Here is an 18218-nt window from a genome sequence, read left to right on the forward strand (position 1 = left end):
TCAATCATATTCAAGGACCTCTCACACAGTTACTGAGCGTGATTAAAAAAATAAGGTTAGTTATAAAACTAACAGCTGAGGGAGTTGGTCCAGCGGAGGAGTATTGCTGTGTTTCAGTCTGCTGCACTTCTGTGTCAGTGATAATCTACAGCTTTAGCCTCTCCTTGTTTTCAAGAGGCAAACAGTTGTGGTCAACAGGCCTGTTTTACGTCACTGCTGTTATGTTGACATGGAATAAATTAACACTGTTTGTCTAATGTCACAACATGTGCACCATGTTCTGTAGAGCTCTGACATACCCTCTTCTTTTGAGTCACTCGCAGATCTTTTTAGTGACTTTTGCTACATAAATACATGAAAATCACAACCCATCCTAACTTACTGTTTCTTATTTTGGTTGCATGTATGGCCCAAATGTATGATCCCAACTGGAAGAGTAAAGGGTTGAAAATGTTATGATTATGTGTGAATTAGATCATTTTGTATGACTTTAGCCAACAATGGTGAAAAATAATTAAGTACATTTACTCAAGTACTACTTCTACTCACTACATTTACAAATATTGTACTTTTTTGTACACCACTACATTTATCTGACATCTATAAATATTTGTTACTTTTCATATTTTTCTAATTATTAAAAAAACAAACATTATCAGCTTCTAAAATGGGATGGATTGTTCAGTGAAAAAATTGCTCTCTTCAAACAATTTCACTTTTTCTCTGGAATTGAGTCCTTAGATTAGTTGGAATATTTCAACATGTTTTCAATGTGAGTCATTCTGTTCGTCATTCAAGATAAAAAGATAAAAAATTTCGATTCAAATTACAAAAAGGTCAAAATACTTTCACTCTGCTACAAAATACGTCTTCTAGGACTCAATTATAGACAGAAATGTCTTTATAAGATTGATCTTTTTGTGCAACATCCAGCTGTTCAACATTTTATAAAGTAGTGAAAATCAGCTCTGCCTCAACCAACTACAATGAAAATGTTGCTCAGACATTAATGTATCATCTTTAATAATCACAGAATATAAACACTACTTTGAGTACATTTTGCTGATAATACTTCAGTACTTTTCCTTGAGCAAGATTTTGAATGCATGGCTTTCACTTGTAGTGAAGTATTTTTACACTGTTGCATTACTACTTTTGTTTAAAGGATCTGAATACTTCTTCCGCCCCTGCTAGCCAGTAAAGGTTTGGATGTAAAAACAAAACCTAACATCCCATCATATCCTATTAGTCTGATTTCATAATTAGATTTCTTCATTGTCTCCTGACATTGAGACGTCTGGCAATGTTCAAAAAGACTGATTCATATGAAAGTAAACCTTCAATCTTCGATAAAATTGCTCCCCCTCCCCCGTCCCAGCATAGACACACTCCTCTGATGGTGACTCAAACAGGCTGAGTAAGCCGATTTATTGTGCTGTGAGTAACCGGACAGCAACCAGTCACTCTCTATAGAACAAGTCCAGACACACCTCATCGCTCTTAGCAGGTTAGGAAACAAACAATATCTATTGTCATGAAACCATTACACTACATCATGTGTTGGCAAATACTCGTCTATGTCCGCCTGTCCAAATGTTGGAGAGAATATATGTATGTGGATGTGTGTTTGTACCTTTTACATGTATGTACGCTCATACCGTATTCCTATTTTCATATATCATTTAACTGTGTACTTGTGTATGTTTCTACCTGTGAGTGTGTGTGTGTGTGTGTGTGCGTGTGTGTGTGTGTACGTGCGTGTGTACCTACATGTGTGTAGCAGAGGGTACGTGGGACAATAATTGTTGTGTTGACTTGCATCATGCCCTCACTTGCTTCACTGCCACCATGTGTGTTGTGTAGATGTCACAACACCCCCTGCCTCACCTCCTTACACCACTGTGAGAACACCTCACCCCCTTGATTCCCAGACGTGGTCACACCCAATGAACACACTCACAGCCAATCAAATCACACACTTTCCATATGCAAATTAAACTGCACTATTCCCTCCTAAACATGGTTAACTGTCACTTTTCAAAAAACATGAATCAAAAACAGTAGTCACATTGTAACTGTCCTCAGCTTATCTCCACACTCTGTCTCTTGGCTTGGCTATGGATTAAGATGCAGCTTGATAAAGAGCATGAAACCAAAATCAGTATCGCTGATAGGGCGCTATATTTATTATGTCTATCATATCTTTGATATTACAGCATATTGTTTACATCTATGGGACAACAGAGAACCAAAATTTACAAGATCAAATTACAAGATTTAATCTAACCTGAATACTTTTTAATCTAATCTAATATTAGATCTTTCCCTTTATCTTACCCAACCAAAGTAACTGTTTCTATTAAAATGTAATTATTATATTATTAATTTAGATTTTTTCTGGTCTTGTTCTGGTTAGATAAATCTTTAGTGTAGACAATTTTGAATCTGCAAAGATCAGCAAATCTGCTAAAACAGCCTGTCCAGTCACAAAGGAACTGGTCAGGAAAAGAACGCTTTGTCGCAAAAGCAAATACGCTTTTCAGCTGTTTTAATCCACAACCAATGTGTATCTCACACTTCATTATGATGACTAGTTGTGTCAGTCCCCACAACCCCCCAACACAACACATTCAGTGTTTCTCACGCTCACTCTTTTAATTCAAATCAGATTTCTGGCATAGATCACTCCTACTCTCTATTCTGGGAAGATAATGCAGTCGTTGACTGGCGATCTTCAAGAGAATGGGTCTGCAGATGTGTCCTGCAGAGAGGACAGTGTGTTGATAAGATCGTGACACCTTCAGCGAGTAAAACATCACTCAGACTTTTGTCAGATTTTGTCAGGATCTGTTTTATCATCATGGGAGCGAGCTCGGACATACAGTGGGGCTGGACTTGATGGTTTCACAAAGGACTGCTTATACTACGTAGCTACAGTGAAGAATTTGTAATAGAATTTGATAGGAGAATTACAAAATGTTATGTTTTATTTTTATTTTTTATGTAATATTTAAATATACATCTATATTGTAACATATCTAAATAAAAAATAAAAAATAATTTATCAATTTACTATTAATGTGCAACAACGAATTCTGTTTTTTCATCCCAGCAGTTAACAAGTAGCTGTTACAGCAACTGTATGAGATTAAATTTGCCTAACACACATGCATGAGTGTTAGCACTGGTGCCCACATACATTTTTGCCAAATTTAGTTTTTACAAATGAATTCTTAGAACTGAGAATTTCTGTATTGTTTACCGCTTGATGCTATATTGTTTTTTTCTGCACTTATTCTAATTTTAGTTCTTATATCTTGTACTTAATGCAGGTCACATGCTACATGTTGTTGCAGCTATTTGTTGCTATGTGCATTATGTATGTGGCTTGTTTTTTATTACATATGTGCTTTTTTGTATCTACACTGCCAATCCCCTCAGGATAGTAAACTTCATTAACTAATATGAGTCACAAAATGATTGTAAAGCCGCTGAATGTACACGAAAATACGCATACAATACACACCAATCCTCAACTTTTACACCACAAAACACAGCATTTCACAGCCTGAACATCCAATTGTGTCCTGAGTTGTGTAGAGCTGATAGTTGTCTGAAAGTCTACAGGTCGTCAGTAACATAATGAGGCCTGAGACGGCCTGTTTGAAGTGTTAATCACCTCATCGTTCCCTGAATGCTAAAAGCGCTCTTCAGTTGCCTCATCTCAAAAGCTGCATGTACTTCAGCTATACACTATACTTTGATCATGTGCGCTCATTGACAGTCGTTCTGAAGTCATTATTTGCCTCTTGATGACTGCAGATTAAGATAAAGGTTAAAACAGACAACACACGGTAGAAAAAAAGTGCATGTGATAATGCTTTGAAAGGCTCAGGTGTATTTCAAACCCTTGCAAATGACATTGAAGAATCCAAATGCTGAAGCAGCAAAGGCTTGTTATTATTCACTTCTGTCATTTGCAAGTGTTTGATGTTGTTTGCATATTTACCTCCTGTGTATTACTCAACTGCATAAATGACAAGCCAAGCAGATTCGTGGAGGCGAACTAAAGCTGTTGACTGTGGGACAGAAATAATCGTTGTTGCCTCCAGGCACAGTCACAGTAGTCAGGAACTGGGGCGATTCTCACTGGCTCTGTTTGACATCGAAACTGACAGTTTATGTTTTGACAGAAATAATGGGAGGGTTTTTTTTTATAAACAGCCTTGTAAGGTAAATGTGACTGACAAGTTGGCTTTTGTTATACTGCAGATAAGGTGAATTACATGGGAAATGGTAAGATAATGACATATTGTAAGAAATAATGTACTTTATTATGCAACGTAAACACTTAATTAAGTAATAAGTTGCCAGATATAAACTGCAAAATAAGAAACATTTTTCATTTTTAGGTTTGGTTATTTCACACTACAATCTGCCTTCAACTTTAGATTTTGACACTACCACCTAATCTCAATCATACGCACCTGCCATAGATTTTCAATCAGCCAGCACAGGGTGGGAAATAAAACAATAACAACAACAAAAATCACAACTGGGTTTTTTTTTTTTTTTTACTGTGTGAAACAGACATTGTGAGTGGTGCCAAATCTTCATGAGAGCATAACTACTCAAACTGCCAATTTGGTTGACCGAGGAGCAGCAGTAGTGAGCCAATAGGCTTTTGTCCTCGTCCAGGCAGACCTGTCTGTGCACCTGCTGATTCCCAGGCCTCCTTGCCAATCTTCGAACTACAGTGAAACCCAGAGAGAGTGAAACTGGCCCAGAGCCAGAGGAAGAGCTGGTTGACTACTCCTGACACAATCGCTAAAAAGCAGGGGATCCTGGGAGGAGGACCAGCCCTCGGTGTGGAGATGAGAAAAAAGGATGACTAACCATGAGAAGAGAAAGAGTAGGAGGAGGAAGAGAAGGAGCAGTTCACCTCTCTTAACACCTGGGAACCTAAAACCTGTCCAACATGGCCTTCATGATTGCTCAATGGGAGCACTGACTGCACAAACTGTTCAAGTGTCTGTGTTTGCATCATGAGTGAGTGTACAACCACATGGATTTAGGAACTTTTTTTTTCAAGATTTTTCTCTCTCGTATCAGAATAAAAAAGATTTGCAAAGCATCTGTGTTTTGTTTCTGTGGGAAAGAGTCATAAATAAGATGTGACATTCAAGTGTGTTGCTCAAAGGAGTCTCATGGCCTGCCTTGACCCAGGGCTGCTGCCTTTCAAGATGTTAATAACCATTGCACTGCTGACCTTCACCTGCCCTCACGCAAACCTGAACATCCCTCAACTTTCTGCAAAACACATACACACATGGTTTAAAGCTACGCCAACAAAGTCAAATTGCACCTTTGACTCCTTCTGAGCCGTTGAAACAACAGAGGGCTTAAGGATGCATCTGTTTACATTTAGAGGATATTTCAACTTTGGACTTAGTTTGGCACATAAGTTCTATCAGTCAGGACAACATTGTACTCCCAGATTAATTGCTGAAATCTGGGAACATGGCAACATTGCTACAGTTAAGTCTGACGGCAAGAACCACAAAGCCTGTATGATCATGTGCCTGCCGATGTTTCTTCTTTTGTTGACTTCTTTTTAGCTGCATTTTCAGATCTCAGCAATTAACCAAAGTTATTACTGATAGGAATAATGGCCAAAACTACAAAAATAAAGTACTAATAAACCCAATGACTTCTTAAACTGGCATTAGCTTTCAGCTTTGTTTTTTACTGAAGCAGCTGCTTGTTGTTTTTGAAAAGTACGCTGATGAGAACTATGAGAGTGAATCAGAACAGTAAAGTTTCATGCCCTAAAACCAAAACAATGAGCTAAAAGACAAGAAAACACTGCAGAGCTGAGGGGCACTGCAGAGGCGGGTGATTATTTTCTGTTGGTTCATCATTACGAGAAACACCTCTCACATTACATTGAGTCATTTGATCCATTGTTTATATGAAAATATTGATTAGACCACTTTAAATCCTGACATATAATTTTGATTTTCCTCTTAGGATTGCAGTTCATCTAACGTCTGGACGAGTCCTGGCTAACACCAACTGGTCCCTGAAATCAAAGTTCAACATGGGTCCACTCGTGTCAGCGGTGTCAGATGACAAAACACTAGCCTTTCTCTGTGACCTCTGCTTATGAGGTCATTAGCCCGAGACGTAGGATGTCCTGCTTTACCCTATTGATAACAGCCGTTCAAACAGAACCCTGACACATGACTGCGTGATGGACGGCACACACTGACTAATGGCAAACAGACTGCTGATATATCGGGGTGAGTGTGTGCTTTTTTATCCATTTGCTCATCTGTGACTTACACACCCTGTTCTGTCAGGTCCTGAAGTGATTTATAATCCCTCTCCGCTCTGTCTTTATGTCTCTCCCTGTCATGTTGATTTGAGTTTGTCATACAAAGAATCCTCTGTGTTCAATTTTCTCCAAACTCAGGTTAAAATGAACCATTATAGCCCTTTTTCATTGAGTTTTCAAAGTCTCATGTCACCCCAATGTCAATGATGTTGTTGAGTTTCATAAACAATGTGCCTTATCCATTGTTGTTATACACCAGTACATTGCTATTGTTTATTCTCAATCAGTGAATCTGACTCAATCACTCTCCACCACTCTGCCATGTCTTCAGGCCTTTTAGAAAGACACAATCAGACACATCAATCAGTCATGGCTCAGCACTACTAAACCCCATCAGTGGTCATGTGGATTGCATTAGAATAGGTCGGCCTAAGGCACAGCTGGAGGTCAGAGGTTATTTATCATATCCTTGGACCGAGTGATGGTTCAGGAAAAGTACCTGGAGTGAGGATGAGGATTATCCAGACTCCCTGTAGAGACCAGTGCTCGCTGCCTCAGCGCTTCTGGTGACTCTTTTCAAAAACTCTTCCCTGAATGTAAAGTAGCCTCTGCTATCAGACGTGATAAGTGATTGGTTGTGAATTGGGCAGTCATAACATTGCGAAACATGCTGTTCTAAAAATATACATAACACAGAGGCTATAATTTGCACTTCATTTATTTGCATCACATCACTCCGACATGTAAAAAAGTCACACAGGTTAAAGCAGAAGGTGGTCATTTTGAGATAAGTGACAGCGATACAAAATAAGACGAAAAAATAGTTTGTGGAGCATAATGCATTTAAAATCCATGTCTTATGTAATATTTCAAATGACATAAACATGACAAATGAACTGTTTAAACAAACAGAATAGCATATACATTAGGATAACTTCCACAAGAAGCATAGTAAAACATTCTGGTCTGGTGAAGTCAGGTAATTTGACACATCAGGTAAAATGGGACAAACAAGTTTTACATTTTGGGCTCTTTAAATATTAGTAGCAAATCACCAAACATGTTATTGCATTGTTGCTACAAATGTCCTTTACATGAAACAATCATTTTAATTGGTCTGAGATAACTAGGACAGGCGGAGCAAAAATTTAAAAAAATCACTGGTCCCAGAACTTGCAATGTTGATTTTCTCTTTTTGGTAAAGCTAAAACAATAAGGGTATAACACCAAACATGGTTGTAGGATGTTGCTATTTATTAACTGACTTATAATGACTTTGACTTATAATCAAAATATTTTCACAATACCCTCTGCTTTTTATGGAAAAGGGTTTTGAGTGACTGTCCCATTATAGCTGAATGCATTTAGTAAAAATTGGACAGTCACAAAAAAATGGGACAAAAAATTAAGCTAAAATGGAACATTTTTCTGAAGTGAAACTAGTATGTTAGGCTACCAGGTGTCATAAAATCATGAGTTACTATGCTTTTGTGTGCCACAGCTTACAGAACAATTGTATTTAATGTTTGTTTTTAAATGGTTAAATCCATTTATCAATTCAGTCATCAATTTGTTAAATCATTAATGTAACCTAACTATTCATTAAAAGAGATTGACAATTGAAATTGTAGGGTAATTAGGCTTGTAAGGAAATTAGCCTCCAATTTTCAATCAGCCAATTTTCACATCACCCTATTAGAAAACAACCATCAGTGACTGTCCCATTTTACCTTACTAGGTGTCCCATTTTCCTTGAACATGTAATTGGAGTGAGGTAGGGGTTCTTGATGTGTTTGTTTTTTACTTGGCAACATATTTTCTTTATGGAAATATAGCAGAGATCCATGACAAGTTCTAAAAGTAACACCTAAGGTAGTCTGTTTTCTTGATAATATATCAAAAAGTGTCCCAAATTACCTGGCTTCACCCTATATACACATGTATATCCACCAGATATTATTATACTGGAGTGCAAAATCTGACTTTTTTTGCACAAATGTCACAGGAACAAGTTTCTTTTTAAGTGTATTACCTTACAGTTTCAATAAAGCAGGGGCTGTTAAGCATCCTCTGTACACACTGGGCTATTGAGGGGATAAAGAGTGTATTGAGCACATAAACAAAGAAAGGCAAATTAAAAAAGCCAAGACTGATGGTGGTAGTGGGAGGGTCCGCAGGGTGGAAGTCAAGACTCCTGCAGTGCCTGCTTTTACAGATGCAGATTGATGAGATACAGGAACAAAAAGCCAAAGGTTACTGCTCTCCTGCAAGCTTTCACCTCTAACAAGAGGATTTTCAAACAAGTTCCTGTCAATCTGTTGGTTAAGACGGAGATAACACATTTGTTTCTGGTTTGTCACAAACAAATCTTCCAGCTGTGCTTCTTTTTCACAATTGTTAAGTCAGTTGATAAAATTCCACTTTAAAATCAGAGTTGGAGCTGATAAGACTGTCAGTTGATTAACTTGAAGACCTGTAAGATACCAACCCAAACCAGCCAGGGGAGCTTTCACATACAGGTAAGAATGTGGCCCCTCACACTGCAACCTGAACTTGCAGCTGCTGCATATAAATAGGCTGGTGTAGCCAGACAGCAAAAATACAGCAGAGAAGGGGCTAACGCCCATCTGCTCAAACTGCCCTGACACTTTCTGTTTCTCTCTCACTCACATTAAAGGCTGCAGTTGGCAGCAAAGCACACTCACAGCATGCAAATTCACAGCATTTACATGATGGCCATGATGTTTTTTTTTTCTCTGTGTGTTCATCTGATCTACTCTCCCTCACAATGTCTCACTCCACCACCCTTTTCCTCTCCACTAGCTCAACAGTGGCTATGTTTCTCTGACCTAAAACAATCAAACATTTGAATATAATGTAAACAACACTGCTGTCCTGAGTTATGTCTGATAGAGTCTGAAACCAGACCCTGGCTGAGACTGACCCAGAATCCTCTCTGCTGTCTCCATAGATGTTAGTTCCCAATGCTCACTGTGCTCATATCTTGTTTCCTTTGCACCATTTGGCATCCGAGAGTAAAATAAGCCAAATACTTAACAGGGAAGGATGCAAAAGTAAGATTTTGAAATAAATTAATGTTCTGTCCACAACCCACAGGGTTAACAGTTTGAGTTCAGACAAAGCAGAAGAACTTCTTCCAGCTGCACCTGGAGAAAGCTTTAGTGCGTCTGTCAGAGGACCTCCTCTTCTTGGCTTTGCGGGTTTTGTTCTTGATGGCCGCAAAGATGGCCGCATCAAACGCCTCCTTCAAGTTCTTTTGCGTGAGTGACGAACACTCTATGTAGTCTGTGGCCCTGATCTTCTCTGCCATGCTCCGCGCCCGGGAGCTCAGAACTGGCTTGACATTAGATCGGTCCAGGTTGATGAGGACGTTCACGTCCAGTAAGAGGTCCGACTGTGTCCCAACGAGAATGATGGGCGAGGACGGGTTATAAGCCCGAATCTCTGGAACCCACTTCTTGGTGATGTTGTGAAATGAGCTGGGGTTGACCATGCTAAAGCACAGGAGAAAGACGTCTGTGTGGGCGTAGGAGAGTGCCCTGAATTCATCAAATTCTTCCTGAATGGAACACAAAGACAAGAAAATACAAGTTAGTGTCACTCAATCTGTAACCAGACATGATCAAGTAATGAGTGAAAGAGACTGACTAACTGAAATGTCAGGATAAGATCATCAATTACCGTTCCGGGTGACATATTGTTACTGAGTCACCGATAGGATAAAGTAAGGACGTGAGGGTTTGTACCTTCATAGTTCATCCCTTATAACATTTTTAAAACCAGAAAACCATCCCATATGATATTAATAATGGAAATTCGTTAGAATTTTGTCTAATAACTTTTGTAAAAAATAATTAATGAGTCATCTGACAGAATGAATCACCACTGAAAACAGATATGAATGATATGAACAGCCTGTTAAAACAAAACTGCAATAATTGCCTACATGATATCTTGAGGAAAACAAACAAACAAACAAACAAACAAACAAATTGTCTTACCTGTCCAGCAGTGTCCAGAAGCTGAACTTTGACTGGAGATCCCTCTACTTGTACCTGACCTGTAAGAATCCAGTAACCATTCAGTTTCAGTCCACTAAGTTTCAGACATATTTTTTTAACAACAGCAAAATGACACACACACATATATCAAATCAAAAACATACATATACTTTTAGAGTTAAGTCCTGATATCAAATGACAGTAATACACATTTTATTCATTGAATATTTTCAGAGAAGCATATTCAGACTTGTATAGCTAATCTTTTAACCATGATTACTTATAAGCCCATAATACAACCTGTATTATCCTCACACTGAAAGTAAACACATAATCTTTCATGCAACTTTATGCAATTTCCTTTCTTTACTTACTACTAAGAGGCAAAATGTACAGTCAGGTACTAGTATATGATCACTCACCGGAGAAGACATCAAAGCCTGTTTGTTTGTACTCTGTTGGGTATCCATTTGAAGTGTAGCTCACAATCATACTGGTCTTCCCGACGGCTCCGTCTCCGATCAGCATACAGCTGATGACACCGGGCTCCAGCTCGTCCTCCCGGGTCAACCCGCAAGCGGAGGGGACTCGGGACTCGTGGTAAAAGTAATCCATGTGAGGTGGCATGTCGAGCCGCGCATTAAACTTCTGAATGCAGACTGGCCCTACTGTCCGACCTCTGCGAGACTAGATACTGAGTGAGCTGAGTAGTCGGTCTTTTACAACCTGCTGACGGGTTGCCTGTCCTGTTCTGACTGATGGTCGACATGTGCGGGGTGGGACGTTTTAGGGTATGCAGGTTGTGATTTGCATAGACACACCCACCGAGAAAAGACTATAAGACAGGTTACTGCAGGGCAAGAAAGGTAGATAGATACATACTCAATATATAAAATGTCACAATATTTATGTCTATCATGTTATTTGATTCTACCGATGCATTAAAGGATGGGTTCACAATTTTTCAGGTATGTCTTAAATAAATGGTCAGGTGCCAAAATGAACATTGAAATAGGTTTTTCTTGCCATAATCACTCTTCCTGTTCATACTGGCCATTAGAAGATCCCTTCATCATGCACTTATGATATATGCTTCAGCCATCCAAATTAGTCGAATCAAGTAGCTATCTTTCAACGTTACAGTCTTTTTAGTGTCCCTCTTTTTGTTACTATACTTCCACCACAGCTCAACAGGGAAACACAAAGAGGGAATTCAATGCTAAAAAAGACTGTAAATGTGACAGATATCCACTTGATATGACTAACTCAGACTGCTTCAGATCAACTTTTAAATGTATTTTTGCACAAAATGACTGTGTGGACACACTGTGGATTTTGGCCTCCATCACTGAATTGAAAGCACATTTGAAGGGGATCCTTTAATAGCCATTATGAACAGGAGGGATGATTACAGCGAAGAAAAACCTCTTTCTGTGTTCATTTGGGCACCTGACTGTTGTTTTAAGACAGACTTGAAAAATAATGAACCAATTCTTTAATGTGTATAAACAGTATTGTCGAAGTGCAGCTAATTTTAACAACTTTATAGGCTATATGGGTAGTTCATATATAAATTTGTGCATAAGTGTAGCACAGGAGTAAATGCACTCAGTTACATCCCACCACTGTTTATCCAACATTTATACTTCATCATTTCATAACACCACTCACTCTAAATTTGGGCAAACTGCGCCCCCCAGTGCCACACATGAGCACTACATCAAATGTGATCACATGATTCATGTGTCACCTGATTATCTTGGTCCACCCTGCGCTGTGCACTCGGAAGCTATGCTAGCTGTTACTATGAATGATTGAAATTTCACATATTACTTTGTTTATGCCGCAGCGTATTTCTACACCTTTCTTATCAGTACAGACGCAGGTGGAGAGAGGAAAGACGCTGGTTAGCCCTTTTACGGGTGCAAGCTGTGATAGCTAGCTAGCTAGCTAGCCGTTTAGCCATGTCGTTTTAGGACCCGCCAGTGTTCTGGAGAGACAATTCATTTTCGGGTTTTGACATAAGGTAAAGTAAGATACATTAAACTATGGCTTCAATTCTTGATGAGTACGAGGACTCGCAAAACACCAGGCAAAGTGCGCAGCAGCACAGCCGCCTGTCAACTGCCAACATCGGGATAACACATTCAGGTAAGACCGGGGGGGCTCGGTTGGCTCTCCTCTCAGAAGATGCTCTGTCTGATCAGCTGCATGCAACGATTCTTACCATTATTATTAATGTGTATTAAATGTTAAAGCGTAATGCATAATGCAGCCATTTTGTTTACTTGTTCCCTAACGTTAGGCTTTGTGAATGTGAGACTTGAGGAAGAGAAACCGATATTCAACAAGCAGAGGATCGATTTTACACCGCCCGAGAGGATAAACCACTTGGCAGTCTGCAACAATCAGCTATGCATGAGTCTGGGGAAGGACACCCTGCTGAGGCAAATAACACTGTCACAAACACTGAAACACTGTGTCGATGAGTCAGAGTGTTTTGTCTGTTTTTGATTGGATTCGTTGTAGTTAATGACTGCCATTCACTGTGATTAGTACTCATCCACTGTTAACTATTGCTGTGTATTGAAACCTTGTAAAGAGTTGTTATGGTGGAAACAAGATGCTGATACAAATGTTTTCATGTTCTGTCCCATCCAGGATTGATTTGGCCAAGCCAGATCAACCTAATCAGACTGAATTGGGAAGAAAAGATGACAGTAAAGTGCACAGACTGTTCCTGGACCCCACAGGTGAGTGAAGGCACAATGTTAGTGTGTCAGTTGCTTCAGATTTAGCTCAGAATGCATTGTCCACAGGCTCCCTGTAGGCCCTGCCCCGAGGTGCAAAACTAACTTTTTTGTCCACCGGCCAAATGGCAAATGAATGTTCAAATCTTACCAGCTACTCAAGAGATTACCATTGTTTTTTTTGGCTGGTGAGTGAAGCAAATCTACCAGCCACTTGCATATTTTATCAGCAGTTGGCTGGTTGCTGGTGCTAATTTGGTGCCCTGGTCTGCCCTTTGTCATATTATTATCCACAAGTTTGCTGTTTGTAATTTGTATTTAAATAGGAACTGCTTTTTGAATGCATAAGGACTGGTGTTAATATTCATTCTCTTGTGGTCTGAATTTATAAACTCTTGATATTCATTTTACATCCAAGTAAATGGGCTTATTTCTCTTTTACTAGTACATCGTATATAACATACATTCATTCTACTGTGTCTCAGCTTGGATAATTATAAAATTGTTTTCAAGCCATCATTTTTATTTAATTAAAACATAAATGAGAGTGAACAGTAACACCAGTGCCATAGGCCCTCAATTATCCGCCTGATGCATCTGCAAGATTTATAAGATTACTCTGGCAGTATCATGTTATGACTTATTAACCACAGCAGCTACATCCTCCTCCATATTTTCCCACTGCAGGCTCCCATCTGCTGATCAGCCTGAGCACCAGTGAGTGTCTGTACCTCAACAGGAACACCCAGAAGGTGCGCAGTCTGTCCCGGTGGAGAGGCCATCTCATTGAGAGCGTGGGCTGGAACAAGCTGCTTGGCAATGAGACCAATACAGGACCCATCCTGGTTGGCACCAGTCAAGGCATCATCTTTGAGGCTGAGATCTCTGCAACTGAGGGAAGTCTGTTCAACACCAATCCAGACCAATACTTCAGACAGGTCAGAGCATGTGTGATTATCCTTAACAATCAGTGTTTAGTATGTTCGCCAATGCAACATTTTACCTTATTGTGACATCTGTGGATTGATTTGATCTTTGTTAACCAGTGTCAGTACACAGTTGGTCATGTTCATAACTGTGTTTTTAACTGTTCTTATTGTAATAATATTCCCCAGTCATCTGAAAGTGTAAAACTTTGGCCATAAGAATGTCAGTTTTGTCTCTACATGCTATTTCTGGTGATAATTTCAGGCTTATCCATACAACCGTATTCAAAAACAGTGACCTACATGTTTTATTCCTTCCTCTTTGCATGCAACTAAACAACACTGTATTCTTCTCCTGAGGCAGGTCCACTCCCTGGAGGAGGATGGGAAGCCAGCCCCAGTCTGTTGCCTGGAGGTTGAACGGGGCCTGGAGAACAAGTACTTCATCATTGCCACCACACGTAAACGCTTGTTCCAGTTCGTGGGTAAGGTGGCTGAAGGGTCAGAGCAGCAAGGCTTCAGCTCCATCTTCAGCCAGAACCAGGACCTGCTGCCCAGTTTCCAGGAGTTCCCAGCCAACATGGGCTACAGTGAGATCACCTTCTACACCTCAAAGCTTCGCACCTCCCCTAAGGCGTTTGCCTGGATGATGGGTAACGGAGTTCTTTATGGGCAACTGGACTATGTCAGGCCTGACTCCCTGCTTAGTGACGTTCAGGTAAATATATAATATGTGTGTGTGTGTGTGTGTGTGTGTGTGTCAAAGTAATGAGACAATAATGTGTAGTTCTACCCTCACTGCACTCACCTTTGTTCTCTCTATCTTTATTTTTCCCATATTTTCTCTGTGTTTCTTTCCCTGCTGTCTGTCACAATCAAACAGGTATGGGAGTACACCCCGGACATTGACCTGAGTGTCAACAAGCCCATCTCCATTGTGCTGACACAGTTCCACTTCTTGCTCCTGCTTCACGACCGAGTTAAGGCCATCTGCACTCTGAATGGACAGGTGGTATATGAGGACGTGTTCCCAGATAAGTTTGGCTCCCTTAAGAAGATGATCAAGGATCCGGTTGGTGGGTTGGTCTGGATCTACACCGAGCGGGCAGTGTTTCGGTACCACATCCAGCGTGAGGCCAGGGACGTCTGGCAGATGTACATGAGCATGAATAAATTTGATCTGGCCAAGGAGTACTGTCGCGACCGGCCTGAATGCATGGACATGGTACTGGCTAAGGAGGCCGAGCACTGCTTCCAGAACAAACGATACCTTGAGAGTGCCAAGTGCTACGCGCTGACACAGAACTACTTTGAAGAGATAGCACTCAAGTTCATTGAAGCCAAACAAGAGGAGGCCTTGAAGGAGTTCTTGCTGAAGAAACTGAATAATCTCAAACAGAGTGAGAGAACGCAGATCACGTTGCTGGTCACTTGGCTAGCAGAGCTGTACCTGAACCGGCTCGGTCACTTGGAGAGCGATGGGAACACCATCATCTTCCAGGAGACCCGTGATGAGTTCCGCCGCTTCCTGAGCACCTCCAAGCACAAGGAGTGTCTGTTCAACAACCGCACCACCATATATGACCTGCTGGCCAGCCACGGCAACGTGGACGACATGGTTTACTTCTCAGTCGTCATGCAGGACTATGAGAGAGTGATATCTCATTACTGTCAACATGACGACTACAGTGCTGCTCTGGATGTGCTCTCCAAGCACTGTGATGAAAAGCTTTTTTACAAGTTCTCCCCAGTGCTCATGCAGCATATTCCCAAAAAAGTAGTAGATGCCTGGATTCAGATGGGCAAGCGGCTGGACCCAAAGAAGCTCATCCCAGCTCTGATGAACTACAGCCAAATGGGCAGCACCCAGCAGATCAGTGAAACCATCCGCTACATGGAATTCTGTGTGTACGAGCTGAATGTGACTGAGGAGGCGATCCATAACTACCTATTGTCTCTCTATGCCAAGTACAAGTCGGAATCTCTGCTGTGGTATCTAGAGCAGGCAGGTACACACGCCTCAGAGATCCACTATGACCTGAAGTACGCTCTCAGGCTGTGTGCAGAAAATGGCTACCTCCGGGCCTGTGTCCTGGTTTATAGGATTATGGAACTGTATGAAGAGGCAGTGGATCTTGCTTTGCAAGTAAGTGATGTATGTAATTGGGTCAGTGTTATATTTGACTCAATATAGTTTAATTGTAAAACATATTCAAAACAAGCAGCCATGAAATCTGTATGGATTTATTTGTGAAAATAATCTTGTTTTTTAAACTAATTATAGTCAGCTGAAAAGTGCCACTAACTTGTATTGTGTTTACTGACCATAGGTAGATGTAGACTTGGCCAAGTCATGTGCAGACCTGCCTGAAGATGACGAGGAGATGAGAAAAAAGCTTTGGCTGAAGATCGCCCGGCATGTGGTGCAGGAGGAGAAAGATGTGAAGAAAGCCATGAACTGTCTATCCAGCTGCAACCTGCTCAAAATTGAAGACATCCTGCCATTCTTCCCAGACTTTGTCACCATCGACCACTTTAAGGTTTGTAACAGTGTTTCCTCTCTAATTACATTAATAACGGAAATACACACATCAAATGAATAAAATATTATTCTACTTTTTTTTCCATTTAATTGACCGATCAGGTAAGTTCAGGTACCAAATTCCATTTCATTCAGTAATGATAGATTTAAAGTATGCTTAGTGTACAGTCAACATTCAAATCAACTTACCTTGTCATCTGTTTTGGTTTTCAGGAGGCTATTTGCAGCTCCCTGGAGGAGTACAACCAGCACATTGAAGAGCTGAAGCAGGAAATGGAGGAGGCCACAGAGAGTGCTAAACGCATAAGAGAAGACATCCAGGAAATGAGGAACAAGTATGGTGTGGTGGATTCCCAAGAAAAGTGTGCTGCTTGTGACTTTCCACTGCTCAACAGGCCCTTCTATCTGTTCCTGTGTGGACACATGTTCCATTATGACTGCCTGTTCCAGGTAACTGTCTGAGGCTGCCTCACTTCAGCTTTTTGATACCAATTTAAAATGGTAGTATTGAAATATCAATATATGCAAGATGCCTATTTTATTTTATTTAAAACATATCAACTTCTGTTTGAAACTTTATTCAAATGGGAAATTTCAAAATCTAATAACAACTTCAGTGTGGTAATAATTCTCATATGCCTATTTTTTTCTCCACCATCTAGGAAGTGACCCCTCAACTATCAACTTATAAGCAGAGTCGTCTGGAGGAGCTGCAGAAGAAGCTGGCCACATCCACACAGTCATCCAAGTCTCGCCACCGCCAGGCGCCCAGAGAGGACGGAGACACTTCCAGCCTGGGAAAGGGCAACGCGGGCACAAGCCGCGAGCAGATAAAATCTGACATCGATGACATCATTGCGTCAGAATGCGTGTACTGCGGCGAACTGATGATCAAGTCCATCGACAAGCCTTTCATTGATCCACTGAAATTTGAGGAGGAGAAATCCAGCTGGCTATGAATGAGGTCTCCCTTCCTCTCACTGTGAAAAGACGTGACAGCCAACCATCCATATGTCAGTGAAACTGTACCATCCGTAGGACAGACCCATTTAGTGGATACAGACATTCACCTGATTGCCTGTTGGTAGTGTCTACTACTATAAACTGTATCAGCTTCAGTTGTTCTCTACAGAGTACACTTATTTTGTTGACAGTATTTGAAGCTGATTTAAAGATCTTTGCACTTCGTATGGGAGCATCTAGTGAAAGATGCACATGAATTGACATTGTGGGCAATGATACAAGACGATATGGTAAAGTAAAGTGATGCCAGGGTTGCACAGTGCAAACACGTGCCTGAACCTCTGATTATAATGGTAGAAAATTACTTGAAAGTTCAAATTGGTTATAACTGCACTATACATCTATTAACTGCATTAGGTTATGCACTTGTTTGGTCCAAAAACATAACCTGCTCTAAGACAATATCTGCTCCCTCTAGCTCAGTTCAGTATCTCCACTCTACAGCTCTGTGTTTATCTAAAAATCGAACTGGAGAAGATTAACAAATGATTACATGTATTCACTGTTTTGCAATTCAGTTCTGTCATATTAAAGCCTGTCAGTTCTGATCACTCTGGTTGTTAAAAGTGTAATAAATATTTAACAAAGAAATGTCAGTGTTTTTAATCAGTTGTACTG

General features: G+C 40.4%; 2 protein-coding genes across 2 annotated transcripts; one reads left to right on the plus strand and one right to left on the minus strand.

Moving 5' to 3' along the window:
- Positions 1–7039: 7039 nt before the first annotated feature.
- Positions 7040–11365, minus strand: rhov (ras homolog family member V). Its single transcript, XM_044330050.1, has 3 exons — positions 10782–11365; positions 10360–10418; positions 7040–9917 (listed from the first exon to the last, which is right to left on the minus strand). Exons 1-3 carry the CDS (start codon positions 10984–10986, stop codon positions 9471–9473), a joined length of 711 nt encoding a protein of 236 aa, XP_044185985.1. The 5' UTR covers positions 10987–11365; the 3' UTR covers positions 7040–9470.
- Positions 11366–11857: 492 nt separating this feature from the next.
- On the plus strand, positions 11858–18176 carry vps18 (VPS18 core subunit of CORVET and HOPS complexes). The gene is made up of 9 exons (XM_044329617.1): positions 11858–12510; positions 12665–12806; positions 13021–13112; positions 13797–14047; positions 14400–14753; positions 14919–16181; positions 16366–16575; positions 16791–17027; positions 17240–18176. The coding sequence occupies exons 1-9, from the start codon at positions 12408–12410 to the stop codon at positions 17534–17536; spliced, it is 2949 nt and encodes a 982-aa protein (XP_044185552.1). The 5' UTR covers positions 11858–12407; the 3' UTR covers positions 17537–18176.
- The last annotated feature ends 42 nt before the right edge of the window (positions 18177–18218 follow it).

The sequence above is a fragment of the Thunnus albacares genome, chromosome 16 (assembly GCF_914725855.1).
Source record: "Thunnus albacares chromosome 16, fThuAlb1.1, whole genome shotgun sequence".
Classification (NCBI taxonomy): Eukaryota; Metazoa; Chordata; class Actinopteri; order Scombriformes; family Scombridae; genus Thunnus; species Thunnus albacares.